The following is a 25,409-nucleotide window of genomic DNA, read 5'->3' on the forward strand; positions in this document are numbered from 1 at the left end:
AAGGAACTCTTCCGAAAGCTTGTCATTTTATAAATGTATAGTTAGTCCAATAAAAAAGTATCATTGCTCAATGCAATGCTCTTGTTATTTTGATATCTAAATCTCTGGACTAACACGGCTACTCCAATCAACGTATATATATATATATATATATAGTGGAGAGCATGTGCTCATATACTATTAGTAAATTAAATATTTAAAAGTATAAAGAAATATAATGTTGCTGCCTGATTTACCTCAATTAATTTGCTTTTGATTAGGCTCGTTAGTTACTGCGGGGTCGATTCTCACTTTGCTTCTTTCTTTAAAACGAAGGTAAACCGTGAATCACTGAAATCCTCTATTTACTTTAGTATACGTGTAGGAAAGTCCAGAGCGAATAGAAAGTAGCATGTGCACACAGAGAAATAGGAGGGAGGGGGAGAGATATTCTAGAGCGAGCTCACGTTGGAGAGGTAGGGGGGGCCTGCAGATTGATTGGATCCTGCGGAGGCCTCGCCGTACGCATTACGTGGGTCGGAAAATGTAATGCGGTCGTCAAATATTACAGAACACCAGACTGATCAGAGGGACATTTGTTTACTAGGTGCTGTGCACTTATTTTTTATGCGCATTTCTTTTAGCAGGTTTCTTCCATGTAATAAATTACTACGTGAATCGGAGGTGCGCCGTTCCCTTTTTTGTTTCAGATTGCTTTTACCTCCAGGAGAGAAAACGCTCCTATTTTAGGATTAGCAGCATCAGATTCACACAAGAACAAGGGATGGACAATACCCTGATTTTTTCATAATCTGATTTATGAAATTTTCAAACATATTGGTAACGTTATATTTCTCACAGCCTTATTGGTTTAGGTGAAAATTTGTCACGGCTCTAATTAAAGGGACATAAAACCCAAACATTTTCTTTCATGATTCAGAAAGAGAATATAATTATAAATAACATTCCAATTTACTTCTATTATCTAATTTGCTTCCTTCTTTGAATATCCTTGGTTGAATAGCAATGCACATGGGTGAGCCAATCACAAGGCATCTATGTGCAGCCACCAATCAGGAGCTACTGAGCATATCTAGATATACTTTTAAACAAAGGATATCAAGAGAATGAACCAAATAAGTTAAAAGAAGTAAATTGGAAAGTTGTTTAAAATTGCATGTTCTTTCTAAATCAAGAAAGAAACATTTGGGTTTCATGTACCTTTAAGTATATGTTTGGTTGTGTATCGCTATTATAAAACCTGACACCCATCCTTATCGTTCTATTTGACCATATTTGGCAAATATATCAGCAGGTTACCCGTTTCCTTTTGCGCTTCCAATTATTTTTTTTTTTATACATACACATACATTTAGATAACATTTTTAGATTATTATAGCCTTTACCTTACTAACGTTTTGTGTGATTTTATTGGTATTTAAAAGACAAAATGGAAGTACAATCAATTCTCAGTACGAATAGTGAAAACACAGAAAAATTCTCAGATGTTAGAGGGGCATAAAATTATTTTTTTTCACTAATGCATTAGCAATTATTCACTTCTTTTGCAACTCGTCTGCATACAAATTAACTTAAAAAATAAAATAAAAATGTAATTACATAGTTTTGCAGTTCCAGGGCACTCCCCTTAAGGCCAGATATAAACAATTTCCTGCACACATCGGCCAATGACTGTGCAGCATGTACGGTTCTAGATTCCATACAGTACAGTTCTTAGAGTTAAATTACAGAAAAAGCAGGCAAAATACATAATGAAAGTGTATTGTGAAGGTTTTTATTCTGGATAATTAAGCATTTTATGGGAAATTAGTTTAATTTTGAGTTTCATGTCCCTTCAAAGTAAAATTCACTGGTTGGTCAGGTTCATAAAGTTGTGAGACCAAGAGCATATCTGAAAGCACAAAGCAGTAGTGAGGTGCTATGCACAATATTGTAGCACCTGCGTATCTCAAATGTATCAGCTGCCCTGAGTTGCAAGACTTTTTTTTTAACATGTATGGTATTAAAGTTACAGCAAGGATGAGGTAAAAATAAGTGAAGTGAACAGGCAGTAAAAAAATGAGTTCCTCCCAACTACATCCCTACACCTTTTTTTAAATTAGCTATGTGGTCAACTTATGCAAATTACAAATGTTATGGACCACCCATGAAGAGCAGCAGACCACAAATTAAAATAGTGAGACATGACTTTGTGCAACAACCCATAAATATGTATTTAAATAACTAAACTATATAAAAAGAGTTTGGAAATCTTGCTGCTGATATACCCTTCACAAGCCACTCCTGCTTACTACAAACAGCAACTACCTTGTGAGGTACAAAACACTGCACACAGGGTGGGCTTTCACTTGGGGAGGGGAAAATGCATATTAAGGTATTCAAGATTGATTTAATTTTATGATTAACTTGACCATTAAGCCATGGTTAGGTATGAAGCTTTGAGATCACCCATAGGGTGCCCAGAATGAAAAGGCAACAAATATATGAAAAAGCTATTGGGATAACATTCATGAGACTTCCATTAACTTACTTTTGTATATAGTTTTATCAGCTCACTTATAAAAACATTGGTCTTTGCACACTCTCACAACGAGGTTAAATATCTGTAATGTTTATGATTAATAAACCACACTAAAGGAGTATACAGGGCATTTTATGCCAGTGTAAAATAAAACGTGTGATTGATAAAATATAACTTAGCATTTATTCTTCTGAAATATATTCATTGCTTTATATATTAATTTACTTATAAACACTATAATTTCTTGTAAACGCTGGCTGAGTCTACCAAGTGCTGCTAAAAACCGTGTGAGCTAATATTCAGCAGGGTTAGTGAGAAGATTGGTAAAAACATATCACAGATATGCAAACTAAACCGGGACCTAGTGCAGCAATTTCCCAGATCTGCTACAACCAAATACAATAACAGCATGGACCTAGGAAGTGTCTATTTTGAGGAATATATATATATATATATATATACTGTATATATATATATATATAAAATGTGTGTATGTGTGTGTGAGAAGATCTCCTTAATTGATCAGCGCTGCGGAATCTGTTGACGCTCTACAAATACCTGATAATAATAATAATAATAATAATAAATGATGCAGGGTCACAAGAGAATCAAGGCAGACTAGAATAAAAGAAAAACAATAGACTTTTCTTGCCCTTCAATTCTCTCATGCTCCATTTATGCCATAGATTTTTTTTCTCGAAAATATGTAGCACTGATACTTTAGCGTGTGCAGCCTGAGAGAGCTCAACCTTGGATTTAATCACAATCTAGATAATTGTGCTGTTTGTTTATACAACTAAGACTTGTAGAAAGGACATAAGTGTTGTGCATTGACCGTCCTCCGAATTTCAACTTACTTCTATACTAACGTAAAACTCTTTATCTCTACCTTAGCTCTGTATCTCATCTGTTATTATTTTTATAATGATTCCTGTGATCTTTAAACAATTTTAAACTAAGGGAACCTTTTTATTGATATATATATATATTTTTCAGCACTAGGAGAAAAAGAAGAGAAATTGCACTGAAATAATCCAGTGTCATAACAGTAGTACTGCTCGTTATTCTTGTCAGTAAATGTAGAATTATACAATATGTTTCTTGTAAGTATATATTGTCCCTTGAGGACTGCACAGGTCAGGTGTAAATTAAAAACAGGTAATTACAATAGAGGCTCACACTGCTATGTGACAGGTCCAGCAATATATTTGAATTATTTGATTTAATTCTATAGACATGAATAGATAGGCTGAATATAAACTTGTGTAACAATATTGGAGGAAGTGCTATTTTTTTGCTTAGTTCCCTTCATATTGCATACTATGTGGAAATATGCCATTATTCCATTTTCTTCGCATTAAGTATAACGGTACAAAATGTATTATATTGTAATGAAGAATAAATGCTACCTATTTTTTTTATCTTTTTTAATTTTTTTGGTCTTTTTTTTCCTTTTTTTTTTGTTTTCTTTAGCATTAACTGTATAAAATTTTACCAGCATTGTGATTATAAATAGTATTATATTAACAGATAAAATGACATCTCGATTGTAACAAACAAAAATTATTTTGCAGAGGATGAGAAAAGCACAATATGTGAATTTATATAACACAGAAAGAGTAGGGAGGGCAGAGAATACTTTGGTGAGGGAGCGGTGATGTAAAAAAAAAGTTAAAATAAATAAATAAATACAAACAAAGCCAATGCATTTGAAATACAATGACCTACATGCATAGGGGAACCACAAATTTTCCCTAATCTGGACACGGTACAAGAAGAACACTTTTAGTTAAGTCCTTTTTTTGCAGCAGTTTTATTGCTGCTGGGACCCTGACTATATATTGAGGTTTAGCACCAAAAAGAAGGTGAGTTTCTAACACATCCAGACACACTGATAAAGCCCTTTGCCACCAAACAGGATAGCTAGCAGCGAAGAGACACAGAGCGCTGAAAGTGAATGTGAGCCCATTGCTGAGGATGTCAGAATTCTACTTAGCAAAGACGCTGACACAGACGTTACTATAGATGAAATATTTGCTGTATCTGATTCAGAGAAATCACTACAAACACGTCCTCATCAAACCTTCTTATACGTACTGTACACTAGTAGTGCTGAAGGCCGGCTCACATTACTTAAGTATAGAGAGCTAATTATGGATTGCTGTATAAACATAAAAACATTACTACAGCAATCAGGGGGCACTACGTAATGAGCCCATTTTGATTAACAACTAAAAACAAAAACTAATGTTATCCTTGTAGGAAAACAATTGTTAAAAGTGGATTTCTGTCTGATGGGTTTTTATACTCTGTAGTAAAATACAGAATTTAATCACCAGCAGTAGACTGGCTATGAATGTCTGTGTATAAAGTACATAGTATCATATCCTATCATTATTATCTATCCTTGATCCTGAGTTTAAAAAATAAAAACAAAATTTTGATCATGAAATTGTTATCTCAATCAGAAACATGAAACATTTAGTAAATGTTCCGGACTTTTTAGATAATAAGGATTGATCAAAATACATTTGTGATATGGGAATCCATGAACATCATGAATCAATGGATACAAAACTCTGATCCGGGGGGGACTTTAAATGTTACCAACATGAACGCATTATAGATTGAAATAAGTGTGATTGTACAGTACATACGCTGCAAACAGAACAATCTGTTCCATCAAGCTGGTTTTTCAGTATCAATTACTTATGAAAGCGAACAATCCATTGTTAAAATTACAGAATCTCTTTTTTAAATATTTTTCTATCCTCAATGAAATACATGATCCATATATATACATATGCAATGTACTATTTAGATTAAACTCTGTAGTAAAATACGTTATTGATGACACAAGAAAATGGGCCACGAGCGACAAAAATTTAACATTCAGCGGGTGGTCACGCGTCTGAGGACAAGTGACAGTGCAGATTCTCAACAGTCCGATGAAGCTTACTGGGAGTATTAGCTATTCCTCCCTTGGAAAAAATTTTTTTTTATCTTGTATGTGCGATTTTGAGCTCATCTCTTTGTGGCCAACGCATTTCGCAAGAACAAAACCTCCTGTAAACCTTGTGAAAAAGCAATCAATGCTACTAAATATCTACTGTGTCTCTTTACCAACACTCTGCATTCTTGCTAGATCAAGATTATGGTGTTGGACAAGGTAGCCTATCTCCAAAAACTCCTCTAGATCAGTCCCAGAGGTGACAAAGCAAAGGGAGACGAGCGATCTTGTGAGATAAGCCTGAAGGGATGATGAGCAACTTCATGCGTCCCAACTCACATGATCTGAGCTCTCTAATGAGCTGCTCTTGGTCTTGTGGGGGGATGCAGGGCTCGGTGGGCTGCTGAGGTTGGAGCTGTTGGAAGCTGTTGAATGTCTTGGAGAGTCAGAATCCTGTTGACCAAGAGAGAGAAGAATCAGAAGTTATGGGTGGGATGGGTTTACAACTTCACAATTTGTAGCCTTGAAGTCCTAGACTTAAAGGGGCATGATACTGTAATATTTGTTTCCATTAATGTGGTCTCAATTACTTCTTGCAAAGCATTATATGTAATGGAAATTGTTCCTTTAGGTTTATTCTTGTAGTTTTAATAAACAGTTTTGCACATTTAAACCACTAACCATAATGACATTTCTATACCTAATTAATGGTTTTGTGCTAAGAGAGAGCTAGGTGAGATAATCAGGTGTGCTCTTCCTGCAAGATCAGCCCATTTGAATTAACATGTTATTGCGAAACATGGGCTGTGGTTTCAGAGAGAAAACAAATTCTGTAAGGTTTTTTAAAATGTTGCAAACTGCCTATACCTGCTCTTTGATTTGATTAGCAGGGTACAGAATTTGCTTTTAGCCCTCTCTATAAAGCATGGTGCAATCTCATTTTTACACAAAATCATGAGGTGTTTAATACCCTTTAAGGAGCAATTTTCAACAAATGTAATACTCTGCAGCTGCTATAACAAGTAATTGGAAACACATTTTACAGTACACGGTCCCTTTAAATCATTTCTGTATTTACTGACTTTGGTTGTTCCAATACAATATTATAGTCCATATATCTATATAAAATTTACTCAGTCGATTAAACAATATATCTAAACAGACAGTACAATTTCCTTTCGTGTTATATGTGTACTTTGTTTTTTACAATGTGCTTCTATAAAGTGTAAGAAAAACATAATTTATATCTTACCTGATAAATTTGTTTCTTTCATGGTGATAAGAGTCCATGACCCATTACTCCTGGGTATTACCTTTCCTGCCACTAGGAGGAGGCAAAGACTCCCAAACCTCAGAGCTTTATATAAACATTGCCACCTCTATGGTACTCAGTCTCATGTATAACCAAGCTGACAGAGGTGAGAATGAAAAAGAGCAAAATAAAATGGAAATGGGAAAAGGATGTGCCAAAAATATTTTAAAAAAATACAAAAAAATGAGGTGGGGTCTCATGGACTCTTATCACCATGAAATAAAGGAATTTATTAGGTAAGATATAAATTATGTTTTCTTTCATATAGGTTATAAGAGACCATGATCCATTACTTCTGGGAACCAAGCTGCGGCAGAGGCCACGAGTAATGGAAAAAAAATAGGGAGGGACTAAACATCCTTTAAAACCGTTAGAAAAAACACCCACAATCTGAGTCCTAGTATGCAAGGATGACCAAATAGTTGCCTTGCAAATTTGTACCACAGAAGCCTTGTTCTAGAATGTCCAGGATTTGGATTTGCTATTTCCAAGACGCCAGAGCAACAGAAGACACCTTCTGCCACTAGCGCTAAACCTCAAAATGAACAAACAAATCAGGAGTTTGTCTGAAAACTTAGTAACCTCAAAATAATATTACAAAGCCCTGACATCATCCCAATTATGAAGACGTTTCTCTGAAGAATTCTTGGATCAGGACAAAGAGAGGCAAACACAGTTTCCCTACTAATGTTGACAGAAAAACAACCTTAGACAAAAAAAATCAAAAAGAAGTCCACAAGATGGATTAATCCTTATGAAAAATTAGATAAGGAGGATCACAAGAAAGAGCAGACAATTTAGACACTCTTCTAGCAAAGCTAAACACCCACCTTTTGCAAAGGTTCAAAAGGAGGTGACTGTAAAAACCTCTAGAACCAAAATAAGATTTAAAAGAGGAGAAAAAGGTTAAAAAACAGACTTTATTTTAGATAGTGTCTGAACAAAACTATACGCATCTGGAAGATAAGCAATTTTCCTATGGAAAAGAACAGAGAACGACAAAATCTGGCCTTTCAAGGAACTGGCAGAAAGACCTTCCTGCAAACCATCCTGAAGAAATTAAAGAATTCTGGAAATCATAAAAGAAATGCCAAGAATGAATATGATCAGAACAACAAAATGTGTAATAAATCCTGCTGGAAACAAATGTCCTAGCCTGAACAAGAGTATAAATAACAGACTTAGAAAAAAACAAAAAACCTCTCTGAGAAATAACTATCCTGTTTAATTTCCAAGCCATTACACATAGGGATTTTAAATCTGGATAGAAAACGAGGACTAGAAACAAAAGATCTCTTCTTAGAGGAAGAAACCAAGGTTGGCAACTGGACATCTGAACCATATCTGCAAACCAAACTCGTTGAAGCCATTTAGGAGCTATGAGAATCCCAGATGCATTCTCTAGCCTGATCCTTATTATTACCCTGGGTAACAATACCAGAGGAGGAAACACATAAGTCAGCTGAAATGATCCAAGCATCCTCAGAGCATTTGTCTCTATAGCCCTTGGGTATATGAAACTGGAGAACTGCTGAAGAAGCTTTTTGTTCAGACAGGAAACCATGAGAACTATCTCTGGCACTCCCCAAAGACTCACAATCTGAATACTTCTGGAATAGGAGACCATTCCCCTAAATGGCTAGTCTGATGACTGAGAAAATCTGCTTTCCAGTTGTCCACTTCTGGAACATGAACTGCAGATATATGACAATGATGGATCTCTTCCCAATTCAACATTTTCTGTATTTTCTGTATTTCCTTCATTTCCGGGGAACTTCTGGTTCCTCCCTAATGAATGATAAGTGCCACAGTTGAGACATTGTCTGACTGAAACTGAAGGAAGGATTCTATCCTCAAGTGGGGCCCAAAAGAGAAGAGACTTATGAATTGCTTGGTGCTGCAAATTATGTATGGGCAACTTAGTCTCCAAAGATGCCCTAACTCCATGAGCAAAGCAAGAACCTCATACTGCACCCGGCCGGACAGACTTGCCTCTCGAAATAACAGTGGAAAAGCAAAGCTTGCTCCCTGAGAAATACGCTGGATAGCTAACCACCATGAGAGAGACTGCATAAATCTCTGTTCACTTATAAAGCATGCATAACTGAAGAGGCCTCACGTGAAGCGGAGCATAAGGTACTGCATCTGATGCTGCCACCATTAAACCTATTACTTCCATACAGGAAACTACTGAGGGGAAATGCTATACCTGAAGATTCAGACAATTACAAATTAATTTTGACAATTTTGATGTCCTTTTCTCTGTTAAATACAGTATCCAAGAGACTGAGTCTATTTGAAATCCTAGAAAAGTTACCTTGTCTGAGAAATCAAAGAACTCTTTGGCAAATTTACTTCCAACCATAACGCTGATTAAATGATAACAGTTGGTTGACATGAGATTCCACTGAAAATAAAGATGGAGATTGAACAGAGATATTGTCCAAATATGGAAAAACAGAAATCAAGGAACCAAGAACTTTTGTAAAGATTCTTGGTGCAGTGGCCAGACCGAATAAAAAAGCCACAAACTGATAAAATTTGCCCAGAAAGACAAACCTCAGAAACCAGAAATGATCCAAAAGAATAGGAACATGCATATAGGCATCCTTTAAATCTATGGTTGACATATAGTGACCTTGACAAACAAAATGAAGGAAAGACCTGATGGTTTCCATGTTGAAAGTTGGAATCCTTACAAATCTGTTCAAAATCTTTAAATCTAGAACAGGCCAAAAAATTCCCTCTTTCATGGGAACTATGAATAGATCTGAGTAAAACCCCTGCCTTTGCTCTAAAGGAGGAGCCGGGACTATAACCCCTAGAGATTCTAGATGTGAAATACATTGAAGAAAAGCCTGAGCTTTTACTGTGTTCCTTGGCACCCTTGAGAGACAATTTTCAGAGCCCAAGGATCTAAAACTGAGTAAAACCATGCATCCTGAAAATGCCTTAACCTGCCCACTACCAGAGATACTGGACTGGGGGCCCCCTTTTCATGCTGACCTAGAAGTAGGAGTGGAATTTTGGACAGCAATGACTTGTGCAAATTGGCACCAGGCCTCCAAGGCTTACCTGAGTTGCTTGATTTGAAAAAAGAAGCAGCTAATTTTTGCTTCTTGTTCCAACGAAAGGAACCAAATTGACCAGAAGTTTTAAATTTGCTCTTAAACTTCTTATCTTGTGGATGAAACTAACTCTAAAACTAACTGCTAAAATGATACCGTCCAGTTGAAACTTAAAAAGTCTTCTGTTAAAAGGAATAGAAAGTAAATTATTATTAGAAGCTACAACAACAGACCAAGACTTAAGCCAAAAAGCATGATTGGCAACAACTAAAAACAAATTCTTAGCACTAATTCTTATAAAAGAATAGCATCACCCATAAAAGAATTAGCACATTTAAATGTCTCTAAAAGCTTTAGGAAGTTAACTCTATCAGACTCAACCAGAACCTGAACAGAAAGATTTGCTAACCATTAAGAGATAGCAGCTGATACATCAGCAATATTAAAAGCAGTTTTGTTTTTTGTTTTGTTTTTTTAAATATAACCAAAATGTAGATAAGATTTTCTTAAAAGTGGAAACAAGCTTCCTATCTAAAGAGTCTTGAACAGAAAAACTATTTTCCATAGGAAGAGTATTTTATTTTGTTAGCTAAGGCAGAAATAGCCTTATCCACATTAGGGACATTCTCCAAATGCTCACATTAAAAGGCTTAAGGTAAACATAGGACCAAATTTTAGACATAGCCATAGGAAAAGGAAAACATTCATCCTGGTATTTAAAATAATTATCTAGGTGGCCCTTAGAAGTCTCCCCAGCAGAGGTATCACTTGAAAACCACAACGCAAGCAATACTTCTTTAAACAAAGGGTGGATTAACCCAGACTTAAAACACAGAGGGAGATGAAACAGTGTAAACAGGCTGACAAATTCCCTGATCATCAAATAACACTTAACTCTCAGATATAACTGACTCACAAAAAGATTCAGAAATACCAGCAATAATAAAAGGTAAATCAGACACTGAACTTTTCCTTTAACATAGTGGGGGGAGGCAGCCAACAGATCTGTGATTGCAGAGTGTCTAGTTGAACAGACCTAATAAGAGACAATCACTTTAGAAGCCAAAGATGCAATGGTTTGGTCACTGTGCATACATTTTTGATGACGAGCATTACACAATTGAGCAGGAGGGAGAACCTCAGCCTGTTTGCTTAACACATATTTAAAAATGATTGAAAAAATGCTTAGCAGAAATGACTTCCAAATCTGGCTTAGGCCCAGCTTGCAAAGAATGCACAATCCATGGTAAATACAGAGCTCATAGGCGAAGGGAACCCACACCAACCACCTAACAGCCCAACTACTACTAAAGAAAGCGACTACAGCAACCAGGTCACCTAAATAAACAAAAAAGGTAAAAAATGTTCTTGTGCACGCGCAGCACACACAAGTAAACATGCACAAGCGCAAAAAACTAAAGAAAAAAAAGGCACAAAAAAGAAAAATAATTCCTACAATAAATTATATATATATATATATATATATATATATATATATATATATACATACACACAGTATATGCATAAGCACAAAGAATAAATGCTAATTAATTAAACTAGCACTAAAAAGCTGTCCAAGGGCATTCCTAATGGTTTTCACCATACACTTACATCAAAAGGTTTTAACCAAGTACAGAGAATGTTATCAGTAGAAGGTTTTTAGCATGTCCTGGAGTAAAAGCCAAATAAGTGCAAAGGAAGTTTCCTGCACTAAATGTCAGAAAAGAATATCTTTATCCTTTTAAATAAAAGCATAAAGATAAGCTTAATGCCTAATACACCAAAATATGTCCCTCATAAATCAGAAGGTAACTCAAGGGTCCTAACCAGGAAACCCTAAAATAGAATAACTAACAATCTTATACATCTCCATTCTTCACCTTCCTCCAGTGGAGGCAAAGACAAGACTGATTACCATTGAGGTATAAAGGTTTATATAGAGCTCAGAGGTTTGGGAATCTTTGCCTCCTCTTATTGGCAGGAAAGGTAATTCCCATGAGTAATGGATTGTGGACTCTTATCGCCTATATAAAAAGAAAAGAAAAAAAAGGTACCACACTTTCTTCGTGTAATGCAATCAATTTATCTATTTCTTCAATGGGAAGTTCTGCTAAGATTGCTGACTATGTCAGGATATTGGTAGTGAGAGGGACAGGTATTATGTATCTAATTGAACATATGCATGAATAGTGACAGAACAGTTTTACCCTTCCTACATTGTAAGATACATGGTTTCTGTGAGATGACGTAACCAGGGATGAATTAATGTAATTAATGTACTCTCCTCATTAGAATGTTGCAAAATGTTTTTTTGTTATTCCCTGTATATATATATATATATATATATATATATATATATATATATATATATATATATATACACACTAGTCCTAAAGCCCGTGTACAAGGGCCATTTTTGAAGTACAGCGGTTCCACCCCTTGCTCTCTCTCCCATCTCTTTTGCTCTCTCTCTCTCCCCCTCTCTCTCTTTTGCTCTCTCTCTCCACCCTCTCTTTTCCTCCCTCTCTTTTGCTCTCTCTCTCCCCCTCTCTCTTTTTCTCACTCTCTCTTTTGCTCTCTCTCTCCCCCTCTCTTTTTCTCTATCTCTCTCCCCCTCTCTTTTTCTCTATCTCTCTCCCCCTCTCTTTTGCTCTCTCTCTCCCCCTCTCTCTTGCTTTCTCTCTCCCTCTGTTTTGCTCTCTCTCTCCCCTTTTTTTGCTCACTCCCTCCCCCTCTCTTTTGCTCTGTTTGCTCTCTATCCCCCCTCTTTTGCTTTCTCTATCCCCCCTCTTTTGAGCTCTCTCTTTCACGTCTGCACGGCCCCACCTGCGTCACGCCCGGCCCCACCTGCGTCACGCCCGGCCCCGTCCCCTGTCACGCTTGGTCGGCCCCAGATGCCAAGTGTGTTTGTCCTCGCGCTGTCTCTACTGCGCATGACAGCTTCGGGAAAACACACTTGGCCTTTTATATTATAGGATGGATATATATATATATATATATATATATATATATATATATATATATATATATATATAAAAAAACATCACTATGGTTTACTATTAAGGGGTTAAAAGTGATTAGCCCAGAGGGAGAAAGTTACTAGCCCACTCAATGTTAAACATAGGAAAAAGTCACATTTCTAAGTTGTCTTATATTTGCATTTCTTGTTTTTGCATACATTTAATGCAAGGATACCAGGCATGCAGCGATTTGTTCCCTAAATTTGTGGGGGGTTTTATTTCTTTTTTAGAATCACCTGAGACATTATGCGATATAGAAGTGTGCTCTATTAGTTGCTTGTTGCTAAGGGGTTGGGTGAGGCATAAAGTATAGCAGAGCAGACATCAGTAAAAACCTGTATATGACTTCTGTATATATAGTGCATAAAGCTGGGAGCAGCCTTGGAACCATGTTTCTATAGTGCAATAAGGCTAGGGAGACACAGCTCAGATTGTTTATATCCTCCAAGCATTTTAGGAAAAAAAATATCCATTAAATGTATTAGAATGAAGTTCCTCAGTACCATTTCTAGTGTCTGACGTGAGCATACAGCTGGCATAAAGGGGGTGTGCAGTGTTGCTTTCGTCTGATGAGCTCATTTCATATGGACATATAACAGGCATTGAGGAGGTGCAAGGGGGAGCTCATCTGTGGTCTGATGTGGGCACATAGCCATCATAAAGGGGTGAAGAGGCCATGGTCTAATGTACGATGTGCAGCTAGCAGAACACAGTGAATGGGGTATTAGTTTAGCCTGGGATCTAAAGTGAGCACAATATATTCATTGGAGAGCTTAAGCTTTTTTTATTTGTCATTTTGTCCTAAAACCTAAGCCTGGACATATATATGTACAAGATGTAATTATAGAATCTGAGGATAATAAGAAAATGTGTTTGGTTTGAACAATCCTGCCTTCTATGTAACACAACACAACAATATTTATTACCTTTAGCTTATGTTAGTTGGAAATAATAAAGAGGGGGAAGGAGAGTATTAGATCGTACTACATTGGGGAGATGGTAGCTGATGTATAGAATAGTCTTTTTAAGAGTTGTGAGATTAAGGACTACTCACCTCCCGCTCATAATCTCGAGCTGGCACATCGCTCCCTTGGTCAAGCCCACCAGAAGACAGCGACCCGTCAGATGGAGATGTCATGGGCTGACGTTTTGCTCCATAACTCCCCCCGGAGAAATCTCTCCTTAAAGCACTGCCGTTCTGTGATGACCCTGAAAATAACAGCATTAAATGGATAAGCCCTTCTGCTGGCTGTAAAATGATCAGGGAGTCATAAGGCTGATTAGAGGTGCTGCAATAGTTTAGCTAGGTGCCTTTAGCATCACTGTCTCTCTGATTCCTCTCTCAGTACTGACCCTGCTTATCTGTGTTCTTTACCACTTAGCAGCTAAGCTTACAGGTTAAAGGGACAGTAAACACATTTCTGTTGTGTTGCTATAGAATAACATTTCAGCGAAGCCTTAGCGGTTTTAAGACAAAACATAATTTATGCTTACATGATAAATTGATTTCTTTCATGGTAGTGAGAGTCCATGATCCATTACTCCTGGGAATTACTTTTCCCCTACCACCAGGAGTAGGCAAAGATTATCAAACCCTAAGAATTCTATAAAATCCCTACCACCTCACTGAAACCTCAGTCTAAAGTATATCCAAGCAAAAGGAGGTAGGAAAAGAAATAAGAGCGAACAATAAAAAGAGCATTGAAAAAAGATGTGCGTAAGAAAAAAGTCAACACCAAAACAAACATAGGGTGGGGTCTTGTGGACTCTCACCACCATGAAAGAAATTAATTTATCAGGTATGCTTAGCAGATAATTTTCTTGTCTTCTGCCAAGGGAACAAGGAACAGTAGGAGAAATATCAGAGTGAAAAAGGTGCCAGAAGAACAAATAAAAAAAGAATTTAAGGCTGCCCATGGTAAAAATAAAGGGCGGGGAGCAGTGGACTCTCCCCGTACAGAAGAAAATGATCTGGTAAGCATAATTTAAGTTTATCTTCTTAAAACGGGGAGAGTCCACAGCTGCATTCATCACTTTTGGGAAAACAATACCCAAGCTATAGAGGACACTGAATGCAAACGGGCGGGGCACAAAAAGGCAGTCCATTCTGAGGGCACCACAACCTCAGATAACCCAGACTCCCAACAAAAAAACTACTTCAACAGAAGCAGAAGGAACAAAAAATGGGAAGAGGACAAGGAAACTACCCATCAATTAGAACCATAAGGATCCCTGTTAGAGACCACTCCAAAATCCTGGACTGAGCACAAAAGCCTCTGAGGAGACAAAAGTCCCACTGACTTGAAGCAGACAAAAAAATAAACCCTCTCCATGATCAATGGCAAGGGGAACAACAAACAAACCCCCCACACCACATACTTACTAACTAAGAAGAAAGCAAGAATCAGATAAGATGGTCCGAGAGGAACTCCAGAAACAATCCCCGAAAACTCAAGGACAAACAGAGGGGAAAGCCCCTAACATAACTCGAAAAAGGAGCAGACTACAAGGCTGCAAGAGGACAAAGCCCCGTAGAGAATACTCTACCGACGGAGGAGAGAAAAGGAAAATTCCAGACAACCTCCTACATGGATAAAAAGAATCAGTGTAAAGCCTTATCCAGAACCGAAGTCCTAGAAGGATAAAAGGCAGAACATAACTACCTTACCACAGACAGCTATCTAGCACAGAGAAACTGAACCCCAGCAGGTCAGAAACCCCGGGAGCAAAACAGGAACAGAATAGTAATATCCGTTCACGCCACCAACAAAAACCGCAGGCTTCCATCAGATAGGAAGGCAGACTAAACGTCAAGCCATAATAACTAGCCAACCGAGTAGCTAACAAAACTGCACCAGGACCTTCCTGGAAAGAAACTAGAGAAAAAACTCAGAAATCAGGGCAGACCAACTCCCCCCTACTAGAAAACGGGGTAAGGGAGGACGACACCCTGACCCATAAAGAGAACCAGCTACCCACTGAGGGAAGGTTCCATATCATCCGAACCAACTGAAAGGCCCCCCAACCTTAGGAAGGAGTACTGGGGATTCATGATACGTGGTTGATGCCCAAACAGAACAGACAGAGTCTCTGACCCCTAATCTGATCGAACTGGCCCAACACGGAAGCAACTGCAAGGTCCAAAAAGACAAGGGGGATTTAAAAATTCCCAGCATCAACAAGGCCTGGAGATCAGATAAAGAATCTCCCACCATGAATACCTAAGGAAATAAGTAGGAAGAGGCACTGGTACCCAAAGAGACTAGCTCAGGTTCCAGGATACCCATCCTCAGTTCCCTTCATGAACTTGAAGGGAAGGTACCCTCAGCAAAGAGAGACCCTCGACCCACTGAGTCAGATGAGAAAAAAAAACTACCTCAGGAGGAGTCAACTGGATAGGCGCAGTAGACCAGATCCTCCCAAATAGAAGGAAATTAAAGAAAACCCAAAAAAACTCCAATAGAGAAGATCCCAGGAAAACTTCCTCCATTTCTCTGGAAGAGAGAAAAAGATCCGCCCCAGTAGGAACATGAAGATTTCCCCCAGGACCGGGAAAACAAACCTGCTACTGGACGCCGGACAGATCCAAATTTTATGAAATCTGGAAAACAGATTAACCAAAATGCCAAGTCAAAGACCAAGTTTAGGTTAAAAAAAACCGGACACCCAGAACCAGGAGCCAGATCAAGACCAAGAAACCTTGCAGGACAACCACAAAGTTACTCCTTCTTTAAAGAAAATTGCACATGAGTTGATGCAATCAATGCCGTGCCCCCATGGGGTCTTGAACTCTGATCTCTCAGGCTGTATCCCAGTGACTGTCCACTTAGCCCTCAAAGGGCTTCTAGAATCACACCCACAAAGTCCGAAGACAAAGGTAGTCCCAAAAGAGATCAGAACTCAAACCTTAGAAATTAATCCATGTTTCAGAGAATATGAGTCTCTAAAGATCCAATCAGGATCAACACCCGGAAACAGCTCAATAAATTGACGAATGAACGAACATCTTAAAACTCCTATCAGGTGATGGCAAAAGAGACTGCATAACAATCCCCCAGATCCCCAAGTAAATAGGATCCCAAGGAGGATACTGCAAGAAAAACGATTCCTAAGAACCGGGACTCCTCAACCAGATGACAGGAAGACCTTCCCCCAAAGGCAAGGGAAAGCAAAAAATACAGCAATCCTCAGATTGGAACCAAAATAGGACAATTCAATCCACAATGGAGTACCAATATAAGGGAAGATTAATCACCCTCTACACAGGTACTGAAGATCTCCATTAATTCATATGATCCCCTAAAGGGCTGTGTTGGGACAGGAACCTGTGGCTCTGTTGAATATGCGTTGAGTCACAGTTAGTTCTCCTCGGAAGGGAGAACTCTAGCTCCTGTCCAAAGGATCTCAGGAACCCCAAAAATACTGCCATAGCAGGATTTGTAATCCCAGCTAACTATCGGCTAGATTTAGAGTTTTGCGGCCAAAGGATTGCGTTAGCTACGCGTGTTCCCCCCCCCCGCACCTTTTAAACAACGCTGGTATTGAGAGTTCTCTGAAGGGCTGCGTTAGGCTCCAAAAAGGGAGCGTAGAGCATAATTTACCGCCACTTCAACTCTCAATACCAGCGTTGCTTACGGACGCGGCCAGCTTCAAAAACATGCTCGTGCACGATTCCCCCATAGGAAACAATGGGGCAGTTTGAGCTGGAAAAAAACCTAACACCTGCAAAAAAGCAGCGTTCAGCTCCTAACGCAGCCCTATTGTTTCCTATGGGGAAACACTTCCTAAGTCTGCACCTAACACCCTTACATGTACCCCGAGTCTAAACACCCCTAACCTTACACTTATTAACCCCTAATCTGCCGCCCCGCTATCGCTGACCCCTGCATATTATTATTAACCCCTAATCTGCCGCTCCGTACACCGCCGCAACCTACATTATCCCTATGTACCCCTAATCTGCTGCCCCTAACATTGCCGACCCCTATATTATATTTATTAACCCCTAATCTGCCGCACCCAACGTCGCCGCTACCTTACCTACACTTATTAATCCCTAATCTGCCGACCGGACCTCACCGCTACTATAATAAATGTATTAACCCCTAAAGCTAAGTCTAACCCTAACACCCCCCTAAGTTAAATATAATTTAAATCTAACGAAATAAAATAAATCTTATTAAATAAATTATTCCTATTTAAAGCTAAATACTTACCTGTAAAATAAACCCTAATATAGCTACAATATAACGAATATTTATATTGTAGCTATTTTAGGATTTATATTTATTTTACAGGCAACTTTGTATTTATTTTAACCAGTTACAATAGCTATTAAATAGTTAATAACTATTTAATAGCTACCTAGTTAAAATAATTACAAAATTACCTGTAAAATAAATCCTAACCTAAGTTACAATTAAACCTAACACTACACTATCAATAAATTAATTAAATAAACTACCTACAATTATCTACAATTAAATCAACTAAACTAAATTACAAAAAAAAAAAAAAACGCTAAATTACAAAAAATAAAAAAAAGATTACAAGAATTTTAAACTAATTACACCTACTCTAAGCCCCCTAAAAAAATAACAAAGCCCCCCAAAATAAAAAAATGCCCTACCCTATTCTAAAATAAAAAGTTACCAGCTCTTTTACCTTACCAGCCCTTAAAATCAGATTGAGCTCGCATTCTATTGGCTGATCGGAACCGCCAATAGAATGCAAGCTCAATCTGATTGGCTGATTGGATCAGCCAATCGGATTGAACTTGAATCTGATTGGCGGATCCAATCAGCCAATCAGATTTTTCCTACCTTAATTCCGATTGGCTGATAGAATCCTATCAGCCAATCGGAATTCGAGGGACGCCATCTTGGATGACGTCCCTTAAAGGAACCTTCATTCGTCGGGAGTCGCCGGAAGAAGAGAATGGTCCCGCTCCGCGCCGTATGGATGAAGATAGAAGACGCCGCCTGGATAAAGATGTCTACCGGTCCGGATGTCCTCTTCTTGCCGGATAGGATGAAGACTTCGGAGCCTCTTCTGGACCTCTTCTTGCCGGATAGGATGAAGACTTCGGACCCTCTTCTGGACGGATCGGTGATACCCGGCGTGGTGAAGATAAGGTAGGGAGATCTTCAGGGGCTTAGTGTTAGGTTTTTTAAGGGGGGTTTGGGTTAGATTAGGGGTATGAGGGTGGTGGGTTGTAATGTTGGGGGGGGGTATTGTATGATTTTTTAAAATGCAAAAGAGCTGTTTTCTTTGGGGCATGCCCCACAAGGTAAAAGAGCTGGTAACTTTTTATTTTAGAATAATAGGGTAGGGCATTTTTTTATTTTGGGGGGCTTTGTTATTTTTTTAGGGGGCTTAGAGTAGGTGTAATTAGTTTAAAATTCTTGTAATCTTTTTTTATTTTTTGTAATTTAGTGTTTGTTTTTTTTTTGTAATTTAGTTTAGTTGATTTAATTGTAGATAATTGTAGGTAGTTTATTTAATTAATTTATTGATAGTGTAGTGTTAGGTTTAATTGTAACTTAGGTTAGGATTTATTTTACAGGTAATTTTGTAATTATTTTAACTAGGTAGCAATTAAATAGTTATTAACTATTTAATAGCTATTGTACCTGGTTAAAATAAATACAAAGTTGCCTGTAAAATAAATATAAATCCTAAAATAGCTACAATATAATTATTCGTTATATTGTAGCTATATTAGGGTTATTTTACAGGTAAGTATTTAGCTTTAAATAGGAATAATTTATTTAATAAGATTTATTTTATTTCGTTAGATTTAAATTATATTTAACTTAGGGGGGTGTTAGGGTTAGACTTAGCTTTAGGGGTTAATACATTTATTATAGTAGCGGTGAGGTCCGGTCGGCAGATTAGGGGTTAATAAGTGTAGGTAAGGTAGCGGCGACGTTGGGGCGGCAGATTAGGGGTTAATAAATATAATATAGGGGTCGGCGATGTTAGGGGCAGCAGATTAGGGGTACATAGGGATAATGTAGGTTGCGGCGGTGTGCGGTCGGCAGATTAGGGGTTAAAAAATGTAATTATAGTGGCGGCGATGTGGGGGGACCTCGGTTTAGGGGTGCATAGGTAGTTTATGGGTGTTAGTGTACTTTAGAGCACAGTAGTTAAGAGCTTTATGAACCGTTGTTAGCCCATAAAGCTCTTAACTCCTGACTTTTTTCTGCGGCTGGAGTTTTGTCGTTAGAGTTCTAACGCTCACTTCAGCCAAGACTCTAAATACCAGCGTTAGAAAGATCCCATTGAAAAGATAGGATACGCAATTGACGTAAGGGGATCTGCGGTATGGAAAAGTCGCGGCTGGAAAGTGAGTGTTAGACCCTTTCCTGACTGACTCTAAATACCAGCGGGCGGCCAAAACCAGCGTTAGGAGCCCTTAACGCTGGTTTGGACGGCTAACGCAGAACTCTAAATCTAGGCGTATGCTTGCTAGCAGGGACAAGACACATAGAATTGAGTATGGCCAAAAATCGGACGCCCCACCAAGATTAAATAAACTAGGACCAGCCTGACATCTATGATAGAAGGGCATCCTTTAGCTTGTAGAAAACAAGAAAACAACCTCTAAACAAGAAGTAAATAATACCTAGTAGCCAAAACAGGACTAGCCTGATGTCAAGGATACAACGTGTCTGATATAAACCTCAAAAGAACAGAGAGAACTAGTACCCAACTAGGACCAGCCTGATGTCCAGGGTACGACAGAGCTGTTTAAGGGTTAACTTAAAGTTCTAAACCCTAGCAGGGCTAGACTAAATAAACAAACGATAGACAAATAAGCTCTGAGGCTTAAACATCGTCTCTTAAAATATATTTTTTTTTACTTCCACCGGAAGTAACATCTATCGACCATAAAATCGCCAGTATCAACCCCAGAGAATAAAAAAAAAATTCCTAAAAGGAAAAGTCTCGAGCTCTGGAAATAAAAGAAATAAAACACATCACCCTACCTAACCGGATCAAAAAGAAAGTAGGCAGCACCTGCAGGTGAACGCCAAAAAGGAATGGAAACACTAAAAGGACCAGCCTGTCAGAGAACCGATTCCTCAAGAGCTCAGAACTGGGATTAGATACACAAACAAGAGATGATCAGGAGTAGGATCTCCATCCCTCCACTCGTCTAGCGCTGTTCGCCATCTGATTCAGAAGACTGAGGATTCGCTGACAAGTCAGAACCGGAATCCTCCAATGCCGCCAACACATGCCGCAGCAGTGCCTGCAGACGGGATAGTCTGAATCTAAAGGTAAAACTCACCTCCGGCGGAACATCTGAAGGCTGTACCCCTGAAGTCTCAGAGTTCCCAGAGGAAAGATCCGAAATAATCGATCCCTCACCTGACACACCCAGGTTAAGAGGACATGGATGAACTCTTTGTTTGCAATCAGGAAGATGTAAGTGCGCCAACACCAAAGCTATGACCATGCGAAACCGTGCAGTAACCTCTGGTGGAAATAAACCTCCTTCTGGAGAAGCGGTAATGGTATTTGGGACAACTGCCTGTGTAGGAACAGAATATTCTAGAGAACGCACCTCAAGGGACACACATGATTCCTCAGAGGCGGACGGCTCAGCGGTTTCTAACCTCTCTCCTTTGCGAGAAGAGAGCACTCTATTATGGCATACGGAACATAATTGATTGGGTTGGAATACCCGGGCCTCCCCACAATCTACGCAGGTAATAGAATCTGAATCAGTGAAATCCTTCTCCGAAAAATCAGAATCCTCCATAACTTGACTGATTAAATTATGGACAAAAAATAAAAGGCACCTTACACCCCCAATGGCTGGGGCACTCAGCACCTCCTATAACCCAGACAAGTAGAGAAACAGACCCTCTCCACCGACACTCGGTCAGGAATACGGAAATGGAGAACGAAAACGTGACCATGCCCGGTCACAAGGTGCAACATGTAGGCCAAAGGAAAAGTGCGCTAATCCACAAGAATTGCGCAGCTCGAAAAACTTTTACGTTCCGTAATAGCCATGAGCCCCAACATCTCTACACATAAGAAGACAGAATCTCATAACAAACATGATTAAAGTCCCCCACTGTTCAATAACCCCCTCAGGATATATTAACCCTTTATTCCATAAAGATAAAGGAGTCCCACTGAGACCCTGTTTACTATCATTACATATATTCCCACAATGAAAATGAAACGATCTTACCGGAATCTATGTTGTGGAACAGTAACACGGTCATTCAAGTTTGACAGATAGTAGCCTTGCTTCTGACATGGACTTGAGCGAAGAAAGCAGGCAGAGAAACTCGTCAACGCTGATTGCTTATGGAGCTGTTAATATGAGTTGGGATGGTGTTGCAGAAAGACTCTCCCTGCATCTCCGGACTCAAACTTTCATCCATGCTCTCACTAAGAGGCTGACAGGGCTACTTAAAACTCCAGTACCATCTCGAAGAGTACTACCCTCCTTAAGAGACTACTCTGTAATCTTCTGACACTTCTCTGCCAACCTCCTGTGATGAAAGGCAAAGAATGACTGGGGGAGGAGGGAAGTGGGGGAGGTATTTAAGCCTTTTGCTGGGGTGTTTTTGCCCCCTCCTGGTGGCCAGGTTCTGTATTTCCCAAAAGTAATGAATGCAGCTGTGGACTCTCCCCGTTTTAAGAAGAAAATTATGTTTTCTTTCATACAGGTAGTGAGTGTCAACAATCCATTACTCCTGGAAACTTATACCCAAGCTGTGGAATCCACGAGGAATGAGACATAAAGGGCGAGATTTAAAAAAAAAAAAAAAACATCTTTTTTTACTTAATATCCACAACCCCACAATAACCCCAAAATGGCTTTTTTAAATGCACTTAAAATTTAACAGGCAAAAATAAATCAAGTTGAGACAACTGCCTAAAGGACTTTCTTACCAAAGGCTGCCTCAGAAGAAACAAAAAATCAACCCATACTTGTTTACCTTAAAGGGACATGAAATACAATTTCTTTCCTTTCATGATTCAGACAGAGCATGCAATTTTATTATCTAATTTTTTTCATTTTCTTTATATCCTTTGTTGAAAAGTATACCTAGATAGGCTCAGGTGCTGCTGATTGGTGGCTGCAAATATATGCCTCTTGTCACTGGCTTTCAGCTAGCTCCCAGTAATGCATCCCAGTAGTGCATTACCGCTCCTTTAACAAAGGATGCCAGGAGAATGAAGCACATTAGCTAATAGAAGTAAATTGGAAAGTTGTTTAAAATTGTATGATCTATCTGAATCATGAAAGGCATTTTTTAAGTTTTATGTCCCTTTAACACTATCCTGGAAAGTGGTGTAAGATTCAAGGTGGAGAACAGAGTATGGGAATATATAAAAAAAGAGACTAACAGACGAAAGGTAAGAAAAATGACAAAAAGGAAATAAAAAATACAGGGCAAATATAATTGAACAATATTTGTTCATCAACCAACTAACCCTGGAGCGATATTAATTCTTAATAAAATAGAAGTACTTACTTGCTGCAAGCCCACTGCTGGCACTCATTGATCTCCCGGGTTCACCGCGGGATTTCGTGATTGAAGGAATACTGACAGAGCCACTGAACATCGTCCGACTATCCTGATGACGAAGGTTCTAAGGTAGGAGACACAGATCATGTTAATATGTCAGATACTCATAATACCATCAGACCTTCCACACAAACAGCAGACTTCTGATTTCCTGAAAACAGTGCAACATAGCTCCAAAACAACAGGTGACAAAGACAGGTTCAAAATTTCGAGAAGGTCAAAATGACACAGACTGCAGTTTCATCCACAAAGGGTGATTACAGCAAAGCAAACATAAGCACATCACTTTACTCAGGCACCGTGGCACGAGATGAGCAGATGGGAAGACAATGCGCTCTGGCAGATCCTTGACGACGAAGATGAAAAAGAAGATATAAAATTGTCTCCCCAGAGTTTTAGCTTTATGTTTGGCAGTATGTTAATGTTAAATATCTTTTACATGTAAGGTGCAAATACATTCGGCATCGCTGGACAATGTAATAGTATGCGATTAGCAATGAGTAAAAAAAAAAACAAAAAAAATACAAAACCCCAGATGACTTGTTTTCATCATTATTCCTTAATATATTAAGCTTCAACAGCCTTACTGTATAGCTAAAAGTAAGCTGCAAAATAAACCAACCCATTCAATTACTGAAAAAGGAACTTATTGACTATTGCACAGTGAAACAATAAAGTACTAAATCAAGCCTAGTACTAAAACCTGTAGCATGCAATACTGTGAGCCTCTTCTAGATTGCCAAGTCACAAAAAGCATATCACAAACCCTTCTGATCAGATTCACTGTTCACCATAACCATTAGTTTCCAAACTGTAACTGAATTACATATTTATTTTTGTGTTTGAAGTTGTCATTTACCTTCTTACCTTTTTATTAGCGTATTATACTACAACTAAACCTCATAGCATACTGTATATGAAGGGATGAGTGTCCCAATAATACAGAGACACAACACAACTAGGCCTTAACATTATGCTGTGCGGCTAAAGCTCTTAAAGTGGTGGTAAACCTAAGCGTATAACAAACACTAGGATTTACCATCACTAAAAATCAAGTAGCGGTTCAGTGATCATATATGCAAAAAAGGGTGCTAAACTCACCCTTTTCTGTGCCGACGCACATTGCTAAACTCAGCGGCTCCGTGCGTGCATACAGAAGCCTGTCAGTTGACATGCAGGGCTATTGGTTTAGAGTTGCAAACCTCACCTCATTGAAGGAGACTGATGTGCCGTGGGCGGCCGGAGCTGGAGTTTAGCTATGTGCATCGGCACAGAAAGGGTGAGTTTAACACCCTTTTTTACCTATATGATCACTGAACCTTCACTTGATTTTTAGTAAAGGTAAATTGGAGCGTTTATTAAATGCTCGGATTTACCATCACTTTAAATTAATTCACCCAGTGGTGTTCTGGGCTCTTAAAGGCACATTAAACAAGAAATACATTTTATAAGCATAGTATTGAGGTTATTCCCTACCTCCTTCTAGTCATGGGTTCGGCCAAGTTGAAATCTATCTTTTGCTACATTCCAGTGATGACCTATTTGCACAAATCTCCTTTAGACACCTGAAACCTAACTTAGTACGAAGAACTGCCTTATCGGCATGAAAAATAAGATAAGGGGAATCACACTGCGGAGCTGAGAGTTCCGAGACTCTTCGAGCAGAAGAGATAGCAACAAGAAACAAAACCTTCCAAGATAACAACTTAATGTCTATGGAATGCAACGGTTCAAACAGAGCCAGCTGTAAAAATTTAAGAACAAGGTTAAGGTTCCAAGGAGGAACAACAGACTTAAAGACAGGCCTGATTTTGACCAAGGCCTGACAAAAAGATTGCACATCTGGCACATCCGCCAAACGTTTATGTAGTAAAACTGATAAAACAGAAATCTGACCCTTCAGGCTACTGACTGACAATCCCTTTTCCAGGCCTTCCTGAAGAAAAGATAAAATTCGAGGAATTCTAATTCTACTC

General features: G+C 38.6%; 1 protein-coding gene across 1 annotated transcript in view; it reads right to left on the reverse strand.

Annotated features, from left to right (window-relative positions):
- Positions 1-1,390: 1,390 nt before the first annotated feature.
- CDC42BPA (CDC42 binding protein kinase alpha) overlaps positions 1,391-25,409 on the reverse strand; it is a 643,466-nt gene continuing 619,447 nt past the window's right edge. The window contains exons 36-38 of the mRNA XM_053712628.1: positions 23,380-23,497; positions 13,926-14,080; positions 1,391-5,924 (exon numbers count right to left, since the gene is read on the reverse strand). Coding sequence (XP_053568603.1) covers positions 5,793-5,924; positions 13,926-14,080; positions 23,380-23,497 — 405 coding nt within the window. The 3' untranslated portion in view covers positions 1,391-5,792. The remainder of the gene's footprint in view (positions 5,925-13,925; positions 14,081-23,379; positions 23,498-25,409) is intronic.

This window comes from Bombina bombina, chromosome 4 (assembly GCF_027579735.1).
Source record: "Bombina bombina isolate aBomBom1 chromosome 4, aBomBom1.pri, whole genome shotgun sequence".
Taxonomy (NCBI): Eukaryota; Metazoa; Chordata; class Amphibia; order Anura; family Bombinatoridae; genus Bombina; species Bombina bombina.